The sequence below is a fragment of the Aspergillus lucknowensis genome (genome assembly GCF_044049455.1).
Source record: "Aspergillus lucknowensis strain CBS 449.75 chromosome Unknown BJX67scaffold_15, whole genome shotgun sequence".
Lineage (NCBI taxonomy): Eukaryota > Fungi > Ascomycota > Eurotiomycetes > Eurotiales > Aspergillaceae > Aspergillus > Aspergillus lucknowensis.
The window spans coordinates 336254-354707 of record NW_027263559.1 but is presented as its reverse complement, the minus strand read 5'-3'; the positions used below and the strand labels follow the sequence as shown (position 1 = coordinate 354707).

Below are 18454 nucleotides of genomic sequence, written 5' to 3'. Positions count from 1 at the left end.
AATTCCAAGTTGTGACAACCCAGCACGTGATCTATAGCGTCGCAGGTACCACCCCGCGTTTACTAATTGGGCTAGCGTCACGGAGCTGGCAGAAATTCTGCTTCGGGCGGCGGAAGGTGAGCAGGCGACCTGAGAACCGCAGAGCAGCACTTGAATTGCCACACCACGTCCACAACCTCCAATCATCCGATGTTCGACTGTCGAAACGGAACAGCTGCCTCCTGAGTATATGCATTGGCAATTATGAAGTTCTTTGAGAACATTTACACCTATGATTATTCCTTTCCCGCCGTTTCTCTCGCCTACTTCCTCCGCTACCCAAACCCCTACTCTCGACATGTCCTGACCACCGATGTCATTGATCGCTATGTCGACCCGAACACTCACCGGCTTCATACGACGCGTATCCACCTGAAGAAATCGAAGGTTCCTTCTGGGATTCTGAAGCTCCTTCCGAAGGGCATTGGTGGTTCCGACAATTCCGGACAAAGCTATATCCTAGAGACGACGGTTGTCGATGTGAACGAGGGCTGGATGGAGTCAGAATCGCGCAATATGGAGTGGACTGGGATTCTTAGCGTGGTGGAGAGGCAACATTATCAACGTGAGCCCCTAGATGGGACTTTGCAGAGGCTGGAGGGTCTCTCGCTGGACGACAAGCCAAGCGAACAGACCACAGTTAAGACAACTGTTACATTCCGCTCCCGATTTGGACAAGGAATGCTCCTCGGCTGGAGGAAGTCGGAAGGGGAGTACGAAGAAGAAGCGCCCAAGCGAGGACTCCTCACCTCCTTATCCACTGCCGGCATTCAGCGAACCATTGAGCTGATTGGCCTAAATCGCACACGAGATGCTATCCTCAAGAGCAAGCAAGGCATGAATGTTGTTCTTGAGCGCTTACGCAATGGTGGAATCGTTGGCGTTCTTGAGGGCATGCGTCAAGACCGCGAGGCGGCGGTGATGGGGGGTCAAGGCCCCTGGAAGCGTGTCTGGCTGAGAGGTCATGCCTCCCATGATGACGACAATTAAGGGACATTAAGCCAAATACGGAGATATTTGAATATTGGTGCAGCATTCGGGCATGGAGCACTGGCGTTTAGGGCAATTTGTTGTTTCATATTGACACTCTCCTACAATTCCTATCTTGTCTTTTTACCCCTCTCCTTTACCGTCTGGACGTCATATTTTTGCCAGAAGCAACTTTCACTTCATGTATTCGGGGCGTCACGAAACACTGTGTATACTAAAGGGCAAAATGCCCGGTTCAGGTTGCTTCATTTGGAGACACCTACTGTACAATTTACTGGTTCTACTACAGCTGAACAAATTCATTAGGGATATATATGCATCATTTCTTTTCTGAAGCCTTGCCAATGAATGGACCTCAATCTTCACTGCTCTCGCTGCTTTCTTTAACCCGCTTAGTCATCTACGTTGAACTTGAAGCGCATGGAGCTCGATACATCTTCTCAACAGTCAAATCAAATCGTTAAAGCGCTCGAAGTTTGGTCCTATCTCTCTGCATTCCTCGTCTTACTCTCAAAACCTTTATCCAGCCATATGGGGATACTCCATGTCTAATTGACGCTGGCGTGTAGGGATCTGCGTTTGTCCACAAACAACTGTGCCCGATCTGAAACCCGCATTTCATCTGCTGAAGTGGTGGTGGAGAGTCTTCTCTACCCTTCTCTTCTAGGCCTCGTGCTCGGGTTGAGAATTCTTTCATCAGCACGCTATTCCTTCCATCTTTTCCCCCTCACGAAGCAGAAATCTCTCAAATCTCCATCTCCAAAGCGAAGTGAGGTAACACTAAGATCCCCCTTTAATGCTCTTACGTCTTCTCCGGACAAGTGGACAGGCGTAGAGAAGGCAAGATGGTAAATCAGTTCTCGACGGGCAACTCTCTTCCCTCCTTCGCCGAAACAAAGGGCGAATATGAGGAACCGAGCTCCATCCCTTGGGCCCTTGATCTTCCCGAGGCCGATTCGCATGGCACCCAAGATCCAGATGAAAGTTTGAGCCTCGTTAGTGGGGCTCCCGAGCTGCCGCAGATGGATCCAATGAATTTGATGAGCTTGAGTCGGACGTTTCATATTCTCTCGGTCCCGGAAGATGGCGATGACTTAGAGACGACCGCAACGAAGATGAGGGGCCTGGGAGAAGTCGTCAAGATGGATTACAGCCTTGCAATGTGGACAGGTCTGGAACTTGCGCCTGAGACGCCGCGAGACGCCGAGTCTCTCGCGAAGGAACTTATGGGCCCTAACGAGCGATGGATGTACGACGAATGGAAGGCAGGTGCCGGTACCACCCCCGACGGGGGAAATGAAAGGCAAATTCGCCTCCCTGAATTCAACTGGGATGAAAACGTTGCCCCTGTACCTGGAGGAGCTCAGAGCCTGAAGAAATTCACCCAACGCGCTGCAGCTATGGACATTGTTTTTGGGCACCAGGGAGCTACGCCTGAAAATGCGGCATGGCTTACGTTTAACATGGTGGACTTCCTGCCTCTCGTCAAAGCTGTGACCAAGGTTTCTAACATGGAGAGACATTCCCGGCAGCACGGGAGCACTCGTTTGCAAGGACTGAGCGACGTCGAAGCGGCAGAGCTAGAGACTGCTCGCCGGATCGTGGCTGCGGCGGATAGGAACCTAAATCGCGAGATGGAGAGGTTTCGAAAGTTGAAGAAGTCCCTCAATGAGTCTATAGCGATAATAAAAGCTCGCGTGCAAAGCTTAGATGCGAAAAAGGGGAATTAGAAGCCCTGAGAGAAGGAGTGGGCATAGCACAATGAGGCGGCGTTTTCTATTGCATCTGTGACGAGTTCCGGAAGATGTAATTCCTCCATCATCAAGTCCACAGTACACAAAGCTTTAATAGGTCTTGCGCATAACAAATCCTGACACAAGCTCTGAACTCCTGTGCCATCGTGCCTCGTTGCTGGCCAGTTTGATGAAGTTCTCTACCATTTGAGCTCAGGGGGTTCTCCATCGCTAGTACGTGCCTTGTGAACCACTTGCTTTCTGCCAAGCAACGTGCCAATGATTCGAAGTCAGCACACTCGAGGGCTGCTCTACAACGAGACGACACTCGACTCGGCTTTCCCAGATCGACGTCAGCGTTCGAGTTGGACAAACAAACGATCCAGCGGCCGCCCAATTCCAGCAAGTATCAAAGTGATCGTCCTCCTTGGCTCAGGAACCGACGATTCAGCCGTTCTGTGATTCATTGCGTCACCGACAGGAACACATTCCTGGCCGAATGAGATGAGGTCAGCGAGAACCTTGGAATGGTCTTCTCGGCATGATCTCTGACGGAGCCAATGAGTAACTGGAGCGGTGCAAGGTGGGGTCCCGCGAGACGCCAAGAGCGCCACACTGATTCAGGACTGACTGCCTGAGAGAGGTCTCTCGAGAGACTTCGACTCTTGGAGCACGAAAAGGGCGGTTAAGAAAGTGCGAAATCGAAAGATTGGGGAAGAATGATCTTGTGCAGAGATCGTTTATCGCATTGCGTTCAGTGGAGAAAGTCGGAATGAGTTTCGGCGCTCCGGCTCAGCCTGTTCTGGGAAGCAGCACTTCAGGATGAATCAGCAGCACTGAGTGGTGGATTTGGATGACCCTGGAAGCCGTCTCCACCTCAAAATGCCTCATTCGGAGTGGCTGATGCGGAGACAGCCAATGGAAAGCGAGCCAAGATCATCATGGAGCCCGCTTGTTTTTTCCTGTGACCACCGCCTTACCCATGTTCTGGTCGCCGCAGGGCAGGGAGCGAAACACTCCCAAGACTTGCCATTCATTCCAAGGCCGGCAATGATTCCATCGCCAACTCCCTTTGCCTGCTCGAGCTGACTTTGAATTATTTGTTCATTCTGTGCTTTGCCTGTTTGTATCTGTTACAGAGGAGTTTCTTCCCGTTGACACTGGTTTCTTGCTCCATAATATTGTCGTTCTTCTTGCCTTCCCTGGCTCTCTCCTCACTTCGGTACTCGCCCTTGATACAGCCTTTCCCATTCCCTTCCGACGGTCCCTCATCTCCTCCTCCACGACCTTTCGGCTGCACACACTCCGTGCGACAGAACGACTGCCAATATTCTTGCCTCGGATCTGTTGAATCTCAAATCACATATCGGACGGCGAGTTTGTCTCCCCTGAATGTATGCACCGACGCGCCTCTTGACGATATTTGTCCTCTTTTAACGACCACTCGACCAACACGCCCGACTCCTTCTCCCTTTGCCATCACTGTGTCACAAACACGACAGATCGGTTTATTTCTCGTCTATTCTAAGGATTGTCGCCCTGTTTTGTCGCATATATAATCACTACCCCCCGATACATACGCGCGTTGTAGGATGCTGGTTGAATTGGCTCTCACGATATAATTGAGCCCTGAGGCAGTTGCTAGAGGACTACTTCATCGAATGGCTTCCATTTTTCGCCCTCGGGCGATGGCCGGACCGTGCCTCCTCCTTCTGATGCTCATAACGTCCTTCTCCCCCGTCTCCGCTGAGATTTGTTCTTTCTGGGACAGCGGATGTGTCGACCCGCTAGCGCAAACCGCCATCTCCTTCAAATTACCTCCTCTCTTTCTAGAGCCGATTAATTTTTACTACGCTTTCGATGCCGATGCTCGAGGGAAAGGCCAAGAGCCCATGATAAAAGCCAGCTACTGGATCGGATATGAGGCCTACATCAACAATTCTGTCATTGATATAAACCGAACGTCTGAGATCGCCGTGCGAGTGGGAAACCTGACAGGAACTCCGTCGGGCGAAAACAATGGATGTGACGGTGTTTGGGGCTCTGAATGCTCAAAAAATTTCAAGGACTTCTTTCAGAAGATAATTTTCGACCTGATCACAGCGGGGGATTCCTACAACAACCCCCTTGGCACCGTAATAGAATCATTCCTTGCTCATCCTCCGCTAATTTCGAATTGCCCGCCTCCGTTATTCGATGTTCAGCAATTCCCTTCTGATCGTGAGTGCTGATATACTTTGATCCCTGGCCGTTCTAACCACGAGTGTAGAATTTGCAATTGAAAACGAAGACGACAAGATAGCAGTTATTAAAAAGACTGGGGGCAGTGACAAGCCGTGGTCGACATTCTTTATCGACAATATGACAGCCGGCGACCAAGCTGAACAAGTCGCCGTGGCAATTATCAGCCGGACGCCATCATATGGCACTGAACCACCTTCAAAGAAGGAAGAAATTCAGATCGAATTCATTTGCGCCCGAGCTCCATCGCCGGGAAGCTCAACGAGCGACGATTGATCCGGGTGTTTAAACATTAACAAACTGCGATACATAAATCTTTGCACCGGGCGCCGCTGAACCAACTAATGGTTCTCGCCGGGCGACACTGCCCAAACATCGACGCTCGAACCACGGAATACCCATACGGCCTCGACAGATTGAGTTGGCGCCGACACATGAAACCGCAAAGTAGCATTGTCATGCTCCTCACTCGCTTCAACCTCCTTGTGAGGTTCTCTGCTCAGCACGGCACTGAGTCAACTGCATAAGTCACCTGCCCTGCAGATATCACGCAGGTCCGCTACAAAGCAGTGGGTTACTTCGACAGCGAAGCCCACATCTAATCACTGTATATAGTTGCATTCACTGACAACAATATTACACATTTATCTCACGCCAACTCCCACACACTCGGCCAATCCCCCGCACCCGAAGCCATCCGTCGCATCTGCCTGCTCGCTCAGCGACACGCCCTTGAGCCTCCAGGTCTGGCAAGTTCCTCCACACCCGTAAATCCGCCGATCCCTGTTGGCCCCCTTGGCGCGGTCAGGGTTGTAGAATCCCAGCTCGTATCGCAGGTTCTCCCTGTCGCTTCCATTCGTATTTGTGCTTGGGGGCCGTGAATGATTTTGATGCCAACCCCGCCGGTGCATTTCCTTGTTCGTATTTCTATGATCGGGGGGTTTTCGGGGGATATCTGGGAGGAGACTGGGTGTCAATTGCCCCTGAATCGCCATTTGTCTCTGTATCTCCTTCACGTCCAAGTGTTCGGCATGACATCAAGAATGCCTGGTATGGGTGGGAGAGATCTTGACCGTGGTTCTGGAAATGATTTGTGATTTGGGCCTTGTCGACTGTCCACAACCGACTTTCCCCCCAGGCCTTCTCGATGGCTTCCAAATGGGACCCACGCAATTTCACCTCTTGGCAGCGTCCAATAAAGCTGCTGCAAATACGCACGACCTGCACGATCGCCCCGTATTCCAATCCGATCCCTGTGCTTTTTCCGGCCCAGCCGAACCAAGCTGTCTGATGCTTGCTTGTCATTGCTTGACTGTTCCACTGGGCTTCTCGTGTCCATTCCTGAACCCACCTGTGCCTGGCCTGTTCCTGTTGACCTCCATAAGCCACTGCAACGCTGCGCGGATCGTTGACCTCGTGAGCCTCCAGGCCAACCTAATTGGGAGCCCGTATCTAAAGATATCTCGCCATGTCGCCCGTCGTGTTGACAAGGCTGTCCCGCACCCTCGCGATGGTTGTGATCAGCGCCTCTCCCACTCCTTTTTCGGTAGGGATTGGTGCTGTTGCGGTGCATCACAACTTCCTCCGGCTGCACGTGGATTGGAGGAGGTATTGGAGCTCGAGGTATAAAAACGTGCCTGGAATCCGGCTTTGGATCAGCACTGACCAGCAGCCTCGAGCTCTCTGATCAAGCACTATGCATCTCAGTGCCTATTTTGGTCTTGTCTCCTTCGCGGTGGCGGCTGTGGCGGCGCCATCCGGCCACTATGGATACTCCAGCCGGGCTGTCAGCAACCTCAAGTCGCACATCAAAAATGTTGTCATCCTTGTGATGGAGAATCGCTCCTTCGACAACATCCTCGGAGGCCAGACGACCCCCGGCCTGGACAACCCCCTCCACAACGGCCCCTTTTGCAACCCCTACAACCTGGACGACCCCTCCGAGGGCGAGGGCTGCACTGCGCCCAAGAGCTTCGACTCGGTCGCCAATGACCCGGACCATGCCATCTACGGCAACAACATCCAGTTCTTCGGCGAATTCGTTCCGGACAACGATGCCATCGCCTCGGGCGAGCTCACGCCCAGCAACAAGGGCTTTGTGTACGAGCAGATGCGCAAATACGAAGACGAGGCCGACACGGACGACCTCGTCACCCAGGTCATGCACTACTACACCGAGGACCAGGTGCCCGTCATGACTTCCCTGGTCAAGAACTACCTGACCTTCAACTACTGGCACTCTGACATTCCGGGGGTATGTCCTCTGCTGTTGAACACAGTGAACGTTAACGGGTGCTAACGTATCTAGAACACCAACCCCAACCGTGCTGCTCTGACCTCTGGCACATCCTACGGCCATGGCCTCAACGACGACGATTTCAACAACCACGCGCTCCCCATGCGCTCAATCTTCGAGCAGCTCACCGAAACCAACCATACCTGGGTCAACTACGTCGACCCTGACGGCGGCACCGGCCCAGACGCAGGCTTCTACTCCTGGACTTACGACACCGGCAACGATGACAAGATTGTCGAGCTCGCCGACTTCTACGACGATGCTGCCGCGGGTAACCTGGCCGAACTCAGCTACATCAACCCGTCCTGCTGCGGCGTCGGCACGACCTCGATGCACCCGAGCGGCCTGATCTCCGACGGCGAGACCCTCATCAAATCCGTTTACGACGCCCTCCGCTCCGGCCCCCAGTGGAACAACACACTGTTCATCCTGACCTTCGACGAGAGCGGCGGTTTCCACGACCACGTCCCGTCCCCCCTTGCGCCCCGCCCGGACGACAAAACGTTCACTCTGGAGACCCCGAACGGCGAGGACTACACGTTCCCGTTTGACCGTCTGGGCGGCCGTATCCCCACGCTGCTGATCTCGCCGTGGGTCGAGAAGGGCGCCGTCGAGCAGAAGGGCACGAACCACGACAACAAGACCGTCTCGTACCAGGCCACCTCGATCCTGCGCACCCTGGGCTCCCTGTGGGACTTTGAGCCGTTCAACCCGCGTGTCGAATACGCGCCGTCGTTCGAGCACCTTATCACCGATACTGCGAGGACGGATACCCCCGAGGCTCTGCCGGAGCCTGACCCTTTCAAGCAAGTTGGTGTTAGACCCCGTGTGTAGAGACGCCCTGCAGAATGATACCATGCCTCAGGCAGCACACCCGCGCTGCCTGCTCCGCGAGCGTACTGTTAAGCATGCACACTTCATGCATGATTTTCAAGAGAGTTGGGGCTTCGATGGGGTACGGATGTGAGGACTGAGTCCCATCTCGGGCTGTAATTTGTGAATATTTTTAGTAGAATAGGAGGATACCTTTTCCTGTTGTCGCCTATTGAAAAATCGAATTATCGATCCAAGCTTGAAACCCAAACCCAACTCTCTCATGAAAGCAGCCTCCTCATTCCATCTCGCCAAGCCATATATGTACACCTCAACGCCTCTCACACACAGCCCTCGGGAGAAAGGAAGTAACACCATCCATCCACCGGACCCCAAAAACCTATCCATCAACAACACCTAAACACCTCCCGTCCCCCTCCCAGCAAGGTTAGCATACCTCCCTCTCCCTCTCCCTCTCCCCCTCCACCACTTTATCAAATCCCTTACGCCCCTCCACACCCCCCCAAAACCTGAACTCCCAACCCCTTCCCCAGATCTACCCCCACCGGAACACGAACTCGAATAAACAACCAACCCGCCCAGCGCAACCGCATACCCGACCCCCTGCACCAGCGAGACCGTCGTGCCCCAGAGAACCGCCGACGCCCCGATAAGCAGGATGTTCTTGGGGATGCTGACCAGCGTCATTGTCAACCCGGAGGTTTTGCCGATCTATTCCGTCCCCGCCGAAAAGGCGGGAAGTCGTTAGCATGGATATATAAATAGTATATAGGAAGAGGATGGAGATAATGAGCATCCGGGGGGGAGGCAGGAGGATTCGTATTCGTATTTGAGTAGTGGTTTGGGACATAACACGCGTGACGCACCAGTGTGAAAACAGCCACATTCAACATGAACCCGACCAGGGCATTCGCGAGGAGCGTCCCCGGGCCTGTTTGGATGATTGCGTCGATGAGTCCGTCTTGTCCCTGTCCCTGTCCTTGAGACTGGGTTTGAGCGTTCGCGTGGGCTTGGTTTTGGCTGTCCAACCGCGCAAGCAGAAGAGGCTGCACCTCGGCCTTCCATGCCAGGATGGCGTTGACGAGGAAGCACACGGGCGCTGTGTAGTACAGGCTGACGAGCGGGTCCATTTTCAGGGGTGTGTTGGATGTGTCGTTCTCGTTCTCATTCTCGTTTTCGTTTCCCTCGTCGTCTTCGGCTCCGTCTTCAATATCGTGGGGGGAAAGATGTGGATGTGGATATTTATGTTTACATCGACCCCAGCCCGAGCCCCCCTCTTCATCCCCGTCTTCATCCCCCGGCTCGTCTCGTTGTCGTTCTTCATCCGAAACACTTACTCCCACCCCTGACAATGAAGTCGAAGACGACGTCGAACTCGAACTCGAAGTGGACGAGGTCAAAACCTCCATCATAACTAAACGATTAGCATCAAAGACCAGCGCCGCAAGCTGGAGGGCCACGCCGGTCCCTGAGAACCGGATCTCGCCGGAGACAGTGACCGCGACGCTGGCGGCGATCACGACGATATTGAGCAGTTTGCCGGGTGTCAGGGTCGTTAAGGACCAGAGGGCGCTTGTCAGTAGGGTGATGACGGGGCCGGCGGCCTATACATGTCAAATAAGTGGATAGCTGTTAGCTAGTTGATTCAACGTTCATACTCTACTTCCATGGTTTTCATGGGCAGGGTACTGTAGGGTAGGGTAGGGTGGGGACCTTGAGCATCTGTATAACGGCAACATTCAGGAACACGTATGCGGAATTACTGCAGACGAGGCTGGCGCTGTAGAGGAGGGCGATCGGGGCGATTCTGGCCATGTATAGGCGGCGCGTCATGGGGATTGCGCAGCGGGCGGAGAGGAGGGGCGTTGTGTGTGCGAGGAACTGGGTTGCGAGGGTTGCGAAGAGGAGGTGCCATGTTGTGAGGAGGATTGCTATCATTCAGTTAATCTCTGGAAGGTGAGTCGGTGGACTGGGTATGCGATGGGGCGTACGGTATCCTGGCTCGAGCTCGAGTTAGGGCATGTTCTCGGATAGAAGACAGGAGTATAGTGTAGACAGACAGCTGTAAGGGTGCACTCACGAAACGGGGTAGACTCGAGGATCCATTTATTAAAAAGAATTGTCAGGTTTGACCAGAAGATCCAGTTTCTTTCTTCATTAGCTAGCCATGGGATGCAGGGATAGGGATGGTGGCGTACAGCGTGCAGAGGACGATGTTCCATGACGCCCTGGGTGTGTGGGTGTACATCTCAACGCTGTTAACTCGAGGGAATTAACTCGAGGTACCTCCATGTTGAGCTAAGGTCAAGAACTAACCATTTAATGTCTACTGAGCAGTGCCTGGCTGCTGATGCAACAGGAGTAACCCAACCCACTTCGATGACTGGAACTGCCTGGCAATGCAACGGTCCCGCATACCAGATGCGGATGAGGACTCAGCTACTGTGGTAGCTGTCCCTAACGTAACAGCCACTTACTATTCTAACTGCTATTAATACTCTATTATACCTCCATTCTTTATTTCAACAGCTACCAAGTATGCGTACAATACGTGATAAAATAGCTCGGCCACGTATCAACCCCCATGCGCCGCTTACAGCTCTCTGGGTCAAACGCCGCATTCGCCTTCGCCCCCAGACAAGCCTTGACATCGCCATCATCAACCCAAGAATACGGATAAATCTGCTCCCGCGGCAGTAGAACAAGGGAATGGCTCAGCCCATCCTCCCTCACAAACGCCCCCTCGTAGTCCTCAACACTATGCTCGGGACAGAAGATCCCCCATCCACTCTGCAGACTCTGGATCCGGTGGCACAGCTGTCGACGCAGCGTGTCGCTACCACCACCGCCATGACTAGAGCCAGAACTGTAGTACTGCTTTATGACCGGCCCCAGAATCCCCGGCCCCGTCATCCCCTCGACGCTCCCGTCGCCCTTCGGGTTCTCGAGCACGGCGAGCACGGGCATGAGCCAGAAGGGGTGTCCCGGTGGCGATGCCATCCAGCCGTTCGGGACTGCGCCGAGGCCCTCCGGGTCGAGTGTGTGTGCCATGCGGCCCATGAAGGCGCGCTGCACGCGGCCGGGGGATGAAGATGCCGAGAGGGATGCGAGATGCGGCTCTAGGGCGACGTCGTGCGCGGCGAAGAGCGGCTCGACGGGGCGGAGGGATTCAGTGTCGACGTCAGCGTACATTCTGCTCAAGGTCAACTTAACAAGCACAGGAAATAACGGTTGAGAATAAAGGTTTTGAAGACGTACCCCCCGAAGATAAACATGTAGAGATTCCTCGCCATATCGGCCCGATTAATCTCTTTCGGCAATGCCTTATACGTCTCCAGAAACCAGGGGACATGTTTCCGCACCAGCGCTTCGTTGCTCTCGTCGTCCCACAGCACATACTCCCAGTCAGGGTGGTGCTTCTTAACGGTCTGCACCCAGGCGCGCGCAGACTCGGACATGTTCGTACCCGCGGGGAACCATGTCTGGTGGATGATCTTGGGGATGGATGTCTGGTCTTTTGAGAGCGGGCGGGAGAGGAGCGTTGCCGCTGTGATTTCGGTAGCTGCTGCTACTTGTGATGGGGAGTGTGAGCCTGGTTGAGCGTTTATCGAATTTGAGTCTAAAAGACTGCCTGGTATGGAGGAGATGGGCTGCGGCAAGAGGGTGAAGCGGAATGGGTAGAGTATTATCAGCAGGATGAGGGCGAGGAGGATGAAGACCTGCGGTCTGCGCCGGGTGGTTTGGAGAACCAGATGCCCTGCTTTGGAGACTGCCATGCTGGAGGGGATTTTGGTCGTGAGAAGGGGGAGAGATAGGGCTGCTAGTCTGCGGTTTTTACTCGACGGAAGGGAAGGCACTCGAGCGGTGGCTACGTTTTGACAACTCCCGATGTGACCTTCCGAATGCATTCGGGCCTAACAGAACTCTATCTGGAGGATCGGAGAGGCTTCCGACCTCTGGAATGCGGAATCGAGTAGTTACCGTGTACATCATGCCAGGGACGACCTCATCGCATCGCAAACGGCCAGCTTGCGAGAGTGCTGGACGCCAGGGCCTCCAAGGTGAGGACCCACAGCCACCACACCAACTAAGATTACTGCGGCCGTGGCATTTCTTCAGAGGTCGTTAGAAGCAAGAAACACAAAATGCCGATATCGCACTGATTTCCCCTGGAGTCATCCCACAGCGATTCTCTCGAAGATATCGATCTCGCACTGGGGCAGCGTTGACCGCATGCGGAAATCCTGAAATACCTCGGGGGGCCTAACCCTAATTCATCCATCGCCCAGCCCAACGTCAAGCATTCAACTCTTCACCGATTTCCGGGTAGTCAAACTTAGAAATTAAGGAAAAAGAACCCTAAATCGAGAATCGAATACACAGTCTTCTTGATCCTGACAATCCCTTCCACCCAACCGCCCAAAATGGCTCCTCGACCGAAAACTCACCTCTGCCAATTTCCCAATCGTAAAGAATCGAATACATCCCTCCAATTCAAATTCGCCCGTACAACACCTCCAATATACTCCTACACCTGGCCGTCGACGCCCACGTGCATGGCGCGACGTGGTTGAAGCCAGATTGGGCGGGTCGGGTCATTGCGACGCGGTACGCCTTCTTTCTGGAAAATTTAAGCTACTTTTAGGGGAGGGACTGGAGGGTACAAGAGTCGGACTGGTTTAGGTTTGGTAGGAATTCCGTTGGATCGTCTGTGCAATATGAAAGGATGTCGTTTTGGCTGTGCTGTTAGTGAGGCATGAGGCGCCCTGAATGCCTGGCTTCAGCCAGTTATGTGGATTTTTGTCGGGACGATGAAGTTAAGGCCAATGTGTCGGATCTTCTTGATGCTTTTGCACTCGAAGAAGGGGATGCATATACCGAATTTATGCGCATACCTGTAGACCATAACCTTATCAGCCACTAATAACCATAACTAGACGAGGCCGACAAACTCAACAAGTGCACATAACGGCGCTACACCCGCAGACTGCCGTCGTAGGGCTAGCATCTCTTCAACAGATGGATAAGCCCTCGCAGAGCAGAAACAGCGCAGGAGGACGAGAAACCCCGGACGTCCCGGTGAGTCAGTTTTGCGCTGTTTCGCTGAAGTGCCATTTTCTCGTCGTCCTGATAGGGTGGGCTTTTATGATTAGTTAGGGTTATGGGGAAAGCGTGCCCGGAATCCTGATGTCGGGGTAGTGTGGGCTCACGGCTGGATTGTCCGGGAGGAAGATGAAGAGGATGAAGAGGTCGGGGAGGTGCGCACGATGTATACCGCTGAGTCTTCCTCTTCTTTGGATTCGTTCTCTGTTGAGAGGGCTGGAGGGTAGAAGATGTCGCAGTTAAACAAGCGCCATGCTCGTGGTTCTTAGATACATTGTACGCATAGTTGAAATATGAAGTTTCTGTATTAGTATTCCCTGTCAGTCCCCGCGCATCTACTTACACCACATCATCAAGGATCGTCATACATGTGTGGTCCAGTAAGAGAAGCGAATTGCGGTATCATGTCTCACTGAATACCCGACTCAGTGGCATGGCTGAGACGGCGAGACTTTCAGCTATCTGTCATCGTACCAGACCCAACGCATACGCAATCTGTAATACCGTAGTAGCCGTGCTGCGACTACAGCCAAAGTTGACTATTTCAAGATGTCCACCAACACGAGTTCTACACAGGACTTATAATAAGATGATCCCTCTCGATTGCGAAACAGTGGATAGGACGATTGTCCACGGGACCATGTTCCTGCTGGTCCGAGCTGTCATATCCAAGCATCCCAGCATGACATTAGCTGCAGGTCAAACATATGACTCTGTTGGATAGGGTGCGGCTGTATGCGCACAGACCCTGGTTTAGCCCCGTGGCTGTGAGCTTGACTGCTGCAATGCAATCCAATTTCCAGGTCTCGTCTGTTTACTCGGGCATAACAAGTTGTGAACGAGATTTGGCGATGTGGCTCGAGCGCAGCGGATTGCCTTTCGCGGTTAGAACGCTGTTATAGAGTGGTCTCGCTTCCCTCGCCATCATAGGGCCGTTCGTAGATCACTGGAGTCCACCTGCCAATCGAGGTTGATCGTCTCGGAAGGATTGTTACTTAGCGCTGGTGGGGGCTGGAACTCCACATGATAGTTTGTTTCTGGCGTCGGGCTGAGAATGATGACCGTATATAATTGAGTGATCCCGCGTCAGACCTCGATATCCTAAGACGCCGGATCCAAAGAACCATGTCGAACCCGCAACCCGGAGAGAAAGTTACTACCTGCGGCTACTCGTTCACCTGGACAGAGGACCATCTATCCAAGGAAGAACTCGAGCCATTCCGCCAGCAGTACGACGAGCTGGGTGCTGCTGCACTCGAGAGAATACAGGCCATCCGTCAAGAGAGCCAGAACAAATCAACAGACGTCTACGAGATTCTGCGAGATAACCACGAGAATGACCCAGTCCTCACTCGGTTCTGGGACGAGGTCCATACGGTGCCGAGCTGGGTAGACTGGGACCAGATTGCGCGCGGACAGCAGTTCTTCTATCGATATGCTGTTGCTAGTGTCGTGGGGTTTGCGTTGCAGGGGTTTATGGCTGAGAATGCGGTACTCCCCCCTCACATATACCGTGAGAAAATGGTTAATAACTAGGTGTAGGTTGTCCCCAGCGTCGTCGAAGTCCTCGTCCGCACAGGCGGATACTCAAGCCGCATGCTGCTCGGCCGACTGCTCGAGACCGTCCAATGGATCATCCAGGTCACGCACAGCGCTGTTTCCATAAAACCGGACGGAGAAGGCCACATCGCAACGGTCCGAGTCCGACTCCTCCACGCGACTGTTCGGCATCGCATCCTCCAGCTCTGCCAACAACGGCCGGACTACTTCGACACAGAGACGTACGGCATCCCTGTAAACACTCTCAACAGCATCCACTCCATCTGCATGTTCTGCTGTAACCGGATGTGGCTCCAGCTCCCGAAATTCGGGCCTACACCGCTTGGCCAGCGGCAGATTGCTGATTATATCGCTGTCTTCCGGTATCTCGGGTATTTGGTCGGCACGCCGACGGGATACTTCGAGACCGTTGAGAAGGCGAAGTGTACAATGGAGAGCTTAATGGTCCACGAGGTCCGGCCGACAGAGACATCGCGGGTTATGGTGGATAACTTCCTGGCATGTGTGACGAATCTGCCGTCGCCATTTCGTGTGTCGAGTGGCTTCGTGGCGGCGGGGGGTCGCTGGATTAATGGGGACAAGCTCTGCGACGAGCTTGCCTTGGAGAGACCGGGCGTGGTCTATTATCTCTCATTTGTGGGGTTTTGTGTTTTTGCCACTGCTCTTGCTTGGGCGCAGAAGCTAATACCGGGGTTTGATGCTGTGATGGTCAACGTGTGTCCTCTCCTGCGTCCCTCTTTCATTTGTTTAAAGAGAGGGCCCATTCGTACTAACTCGGTTGATGCCAGTTCTTCCGGAAGCAACTTTACAACGGAATCGTCCAGCGCAAGTCCAGAACGAGGTTCGACTTCAAATACGTCCCGCAAGTCGGGAAGAAGACAGGAAAAGTGGTGGATGACTCGAAAGGACAAGCCAGCTCCCGGGGTTTGGATATCGGACTTGCCGAGATCATATTCCTGGTGTTCCTCGGGGGGTGTCTCTTCATAGTAGTCCGCGCGGCGATCTGGGCTCATGCAGGCTATCGTTGGCTGACAGCCTGTCATCTCTGAGCAGTGATGTTGAGCAGAAATCGAAAGAGAGATGGTGTCCTCGCGTTCAGACGCTCATGCCATGGTAAAAAATTAATCTTCAACACAGCCCCAACGCCGAGAGCGTCGATCGAGATTGTGATTCGCAAAGGCTGTTGCTGTGTCTCTCGTTCGCGTCGGCTTGTCTGTCGATCCCGGGGGCTGGAGAAGGCCAGACAGGTTCTTCCGGCTGAGTCCCCTGTGAAGACGTGTGCACTGTGCAGATTCTCTCCTGAATCGTGGCGCGGCCGGCTTCAGCCCGAGAAAAAGCAATTATCGGGCCCGCCTCTTCAGCCCTGTGCTTCTTCAACACGAGAAATCTCGACATTCGACTTCTTGTGGGATGAGCAACTTCCTGTGGGCAAGATGTCGAAACCCAGCCCCCGAGAAAGCGAGCTCCAGCTTCTGCCATTGCAGACGAACACCTTCGAGTCCGAGACTGGCGCATCGCCAGTCCCCGGCTTTGCCCAGCAGCACTGGCCTCATCAGCCACAGAGGCTGAGGAGCACCGCGCGCACCGATAAATTCACAACTGCGTTCGAGGTGGTCCTCGCTTGTCTTCCCATCGGTTTTCTTGGTATATACCTTAATTTTGCGAGACGCAGAGAAACTTGGTCGACTAACCCGAGTTAGCAATTGCTGGTCTGGTCATTCGTCTCGACGGGCGCGAGATCTCCGACTATGGCCAGGGCATTGTGCAAGTAACGCACTTGGGCCCCTCGGTATTTCCTATCATATTTGCTGCAATTGTCGGCAGTATGATGCGAAGCATCGCGTTGTGGAAAGCGGAAAAGAGTGCTCCCCTAGGCGTGAGTCGAACTGTGTTCATCTCCCCGAGTCACCACTGACGGACTCAGCTGCTCGAGCAATTGAATGGGAGCACCAGTTTTGCTGGGACGGTAGCGTCGATATGGTCACTACGCCGTCCTGATCTGTTCACGATACCGATTCTCCTGCTGTGGGCGATGTCGCCCCTTGGGGGCCAAAGCGCGTTGAGGCTGATTTCGCAGGAACCATCAACGGTGTCAAGCAACATATCTGTTGCCTACATGAGCATGAATGGGAGCTCTGGGCTGGAAGGACAGTCCTCCGTGGCCGACACTTTTTCTCCAATCACCTCCATATACACAACATCCCTCGTCGCATCAGAGGAAGCGAAACGCTCCCCCTATGACGCCTGGGGCTGGCCAAAGATTCCTCTTCTGCGTACGCTTCCCTTGAACGACTCTGGTGGCACAAACCCATGGAGAACGCCCCGACCTGATGGCCCCGTAACATATTCATCATTGGTTGGGCTTGTCGTTCAAGGAGTCCCGTCCGGTGAAGTCGTCGAGTTTCCAGTCGAATCATCGTATTTCGATCTGGACTGCCACCCTCTGCTTTACAACGTTTCTTCGGAAGAGGCCGTGAAAGCAATGGGAGACACTATGATAAAGAACAATGCCTCTGCCCTCTTTCGCGATACCGCCTATTTAGGCACCGACTTTACAGAGGCCTACAGCAACTATTTCGTCGACACGAGTTACAATTTCACATCCCCCTCTCGAACCCAGTCCTACATTAACCTGTTCTACGGATCGCGAGATATACCCAACAAACTTGAAATCACCGTGGCACTCTTCAATTGCACCATGTCCACCATCCATTCCGAGTCATTGGTCAAATGCCAGAACGACTCATGCTGGGTAACCCGCATGCGGCAGTCCGAGAAAGACAGACGCGATGACTCTATCACCCCATTCAACGACCCCAACGTCAACTCCTGGACTGCCCTGTACAACTTCATAAAGCAGTTCCCATACGCCGCAGGCGCAGTCGAGGCCTTCCAGGCCTCCTCAACAGACGGCTACATCTACGACGACCCCCTCCTCTTCAACCCCCGATACGACCGCGACTGGCGCAACGTCAGCGCAGAAGACATCTCGAGGCGACTCACCGCCGTAGTCAACACATACTGGCAGGCCTCTCTGGCCCCCTTCACAATGAGCAGCGCCTCCCTCCTCGACCCAGTCAACCTCACGCAAGCCGCATCCTTCCCCCCCTTCAACGAGACCACCGGCACGGCCTCCAGAAACGTCGCGGTCTACCGCACCAACCGCGCCTGGGCGACGGTCTTCATCGTGTCGACGATCATCCTCCAGCTCTCCGCGCTCGCCAGCCTATTCCTCAGGTCCATCACCATCGCCCCGGATATCCTCGGCTACGTCTCGTCCCTGACGAGGGATAGCCCGCATATACCGCTCCCCGCGGGCGGGAGCAGGCTCTCTGGCCTGGAGCGCGCGCGACTGCTGCGTGATTTGCCGGTGCAGATCTCGGATGTCGACGAGCGAAAGGATGTAGGGCATATCGCGTTGGTGAGCCGCGCCGGGCGTGGGGTAGGGGGTCGGAAGCTCGGTGGGAGACGGCAGTACGATTGAAACAGAGTTAGAATTAGAATGCGTAGAACAGATTCTTGAAGACGGCCGTGTCCCGGTAATGGTAATGAATTAGATCTCCCACTGCTCCAGTTTTCTCCCTTCTTTCCTTTTTTAGCCGCTTACTTGGGTCCGGACATATTTATATGGTCGTGCGCTCCAGCGATCACAATTCCG

The 18454-nt window shown here is 53.8% G+C and overlaps 7 protein-coding genes across 7 annotated transcripts; 6 read left to right on the top strand and 1 right to left on the bottom strand.

Annotated features, from left to right (window-relative positions):
- The first annotated feature begins 133 nt into the window (after positions 1 to 133).
- On the top strand, positions 134 to 1372 carry BJX67DRAFT_351234 (MSF1 domain protein). Its single transcript, XM_071028892.1, has one exon. The coding sequence runs from the start codon at positions 244 to 246 to the stop codon at positions 1027 to 1029; it is 786 nt and encodes a 261-aa protein (XP_070887149.1). The 5' UTR covers positions 134 to 243; the 3' UTR covers positions 1030 to 1372.
- Positions 1373 to 1452: 80 nt separating this feature from the next.
- BJX67DRAFT_62992 (uncharacterized protein) lies at positions 1453 to 2937 on the top strand. Its single transcript, XM_071035264.1, has one exon. It carries the CDS (start codon positions 1875 to 1877, stop codon positions 2757 to 2759), a length of 885 nt encoding a protein of 294 aa, XP_070887148.1. The 5' UTR covers positions 1453 to 1874; the 3' UTR covers positions 2760 to 2937.
- Positions 2938 to 4450: 1513 nt separating this feature from the next.
- Positions 4451 to 5279, top strand: BJX67DRAFT_380366 (uncharacterized protein; the record flags this gene model as incomplete). Its single annotated transcript, XM_071032780.1, has 2 exons — positions 4451 to 4982; positions 5032 to 5279. 2 exons carry the CDS (start codon positions 4451 to 4453, stop codon positions 5277 to 5279), a joined length of 780 nt encoding a protein of 259 aa, XP_070887147.1.
- Positions 5280 to 6504: 1225 nt separating this feature from the next.
- Positions 6505 to 8378, top strand: BJX67DRAFT_62952 (phosphoesterase superfamily protein). Its single transcript, XM_071035263.1, has 2 exons — positions 6505 to 7257; positions 7312 to 8378. The coding sequence occupies exons 1-2, from the start codon at positions 6700 to 6702 to the stop codon at positions 8131 to 8133; spliced, it is 1380 nt and encodes a 459-aa protein (XP_070887146.1). The 5' UTR covers positions 6505 to 6699; the 3' UTR covers positions 8134 to 8378.
- A 17-nt stretch (positions 8379 to 8395) lies between these two features.
- On the bottom strand, positions 8396 to 11909 carry BJX67DRAFT_387508 (uncharacterized protein; the record flags this gene model as incomplete). The annotated part of the gene is made up of 10 exons (XM_071034228.1): positions 8396 to 8512; positions 8691 to 8844; positions 9000 to 9101; positions 9186 to 9302; positions 9537 to 9737; positions 9847 to 10064; positions 10214 to 10281; positions 10632 to 10648; positions 11056 to 11326; positions 11392 to 11909. 10 exons carry the CDS (start codon positions 11907 to 11909, stop codon positions 8454 to 8456), a joined length of 1725 nt encoding a protein of 574 aa, XP_070887145.1. The 3' UTR covers positions 8396 to 8453.
- A 2452-nt stretch (positions 11910 to 14361) lies between these two features.
- Positions 14362 to 15845, top strand: BJX67DRAFT_380363 (oxygenase MpaB family protein; the record flags this gene model as incomplete). The annotated part of the gene is made up of 3 exons (XM_071032779.1): positions 14362 to 14727; positions 14779 to 15510; positions 15585 to 15845. 3 exons carry the CDS (start codon positions 14362 to 14364, stop codon positions 15843 to 15845), a joined length of 1359 nt encoding a protein of 452 aa, XP_070887144.1.
- A 212-nt stretch (positions 15846 to 16057) lies between these two features.
- Positions 16058 to 18360, top strand: BJX67DRAFT_351228 (uncharacterized protein). The gene is made up of 3 exons (XM_071028891.1): positions 16058 to 16440; positions 16497 to 16672; positions 16721 to 18360. Exons 1-3 carry the CDS (start codon positions 16230 to 16232, stop codon positions 18278 to 18280), a joined length of 1947 nt encoding a protein of 648 aa, XP_070887143.1. The 5' UTR covers positions 16058 to 16229; the 3' UTR covers positions 18281 to 18360.
- The last annotated feature ends 94 nt before the right edge of the window (positions 18361 to 18454 follow it).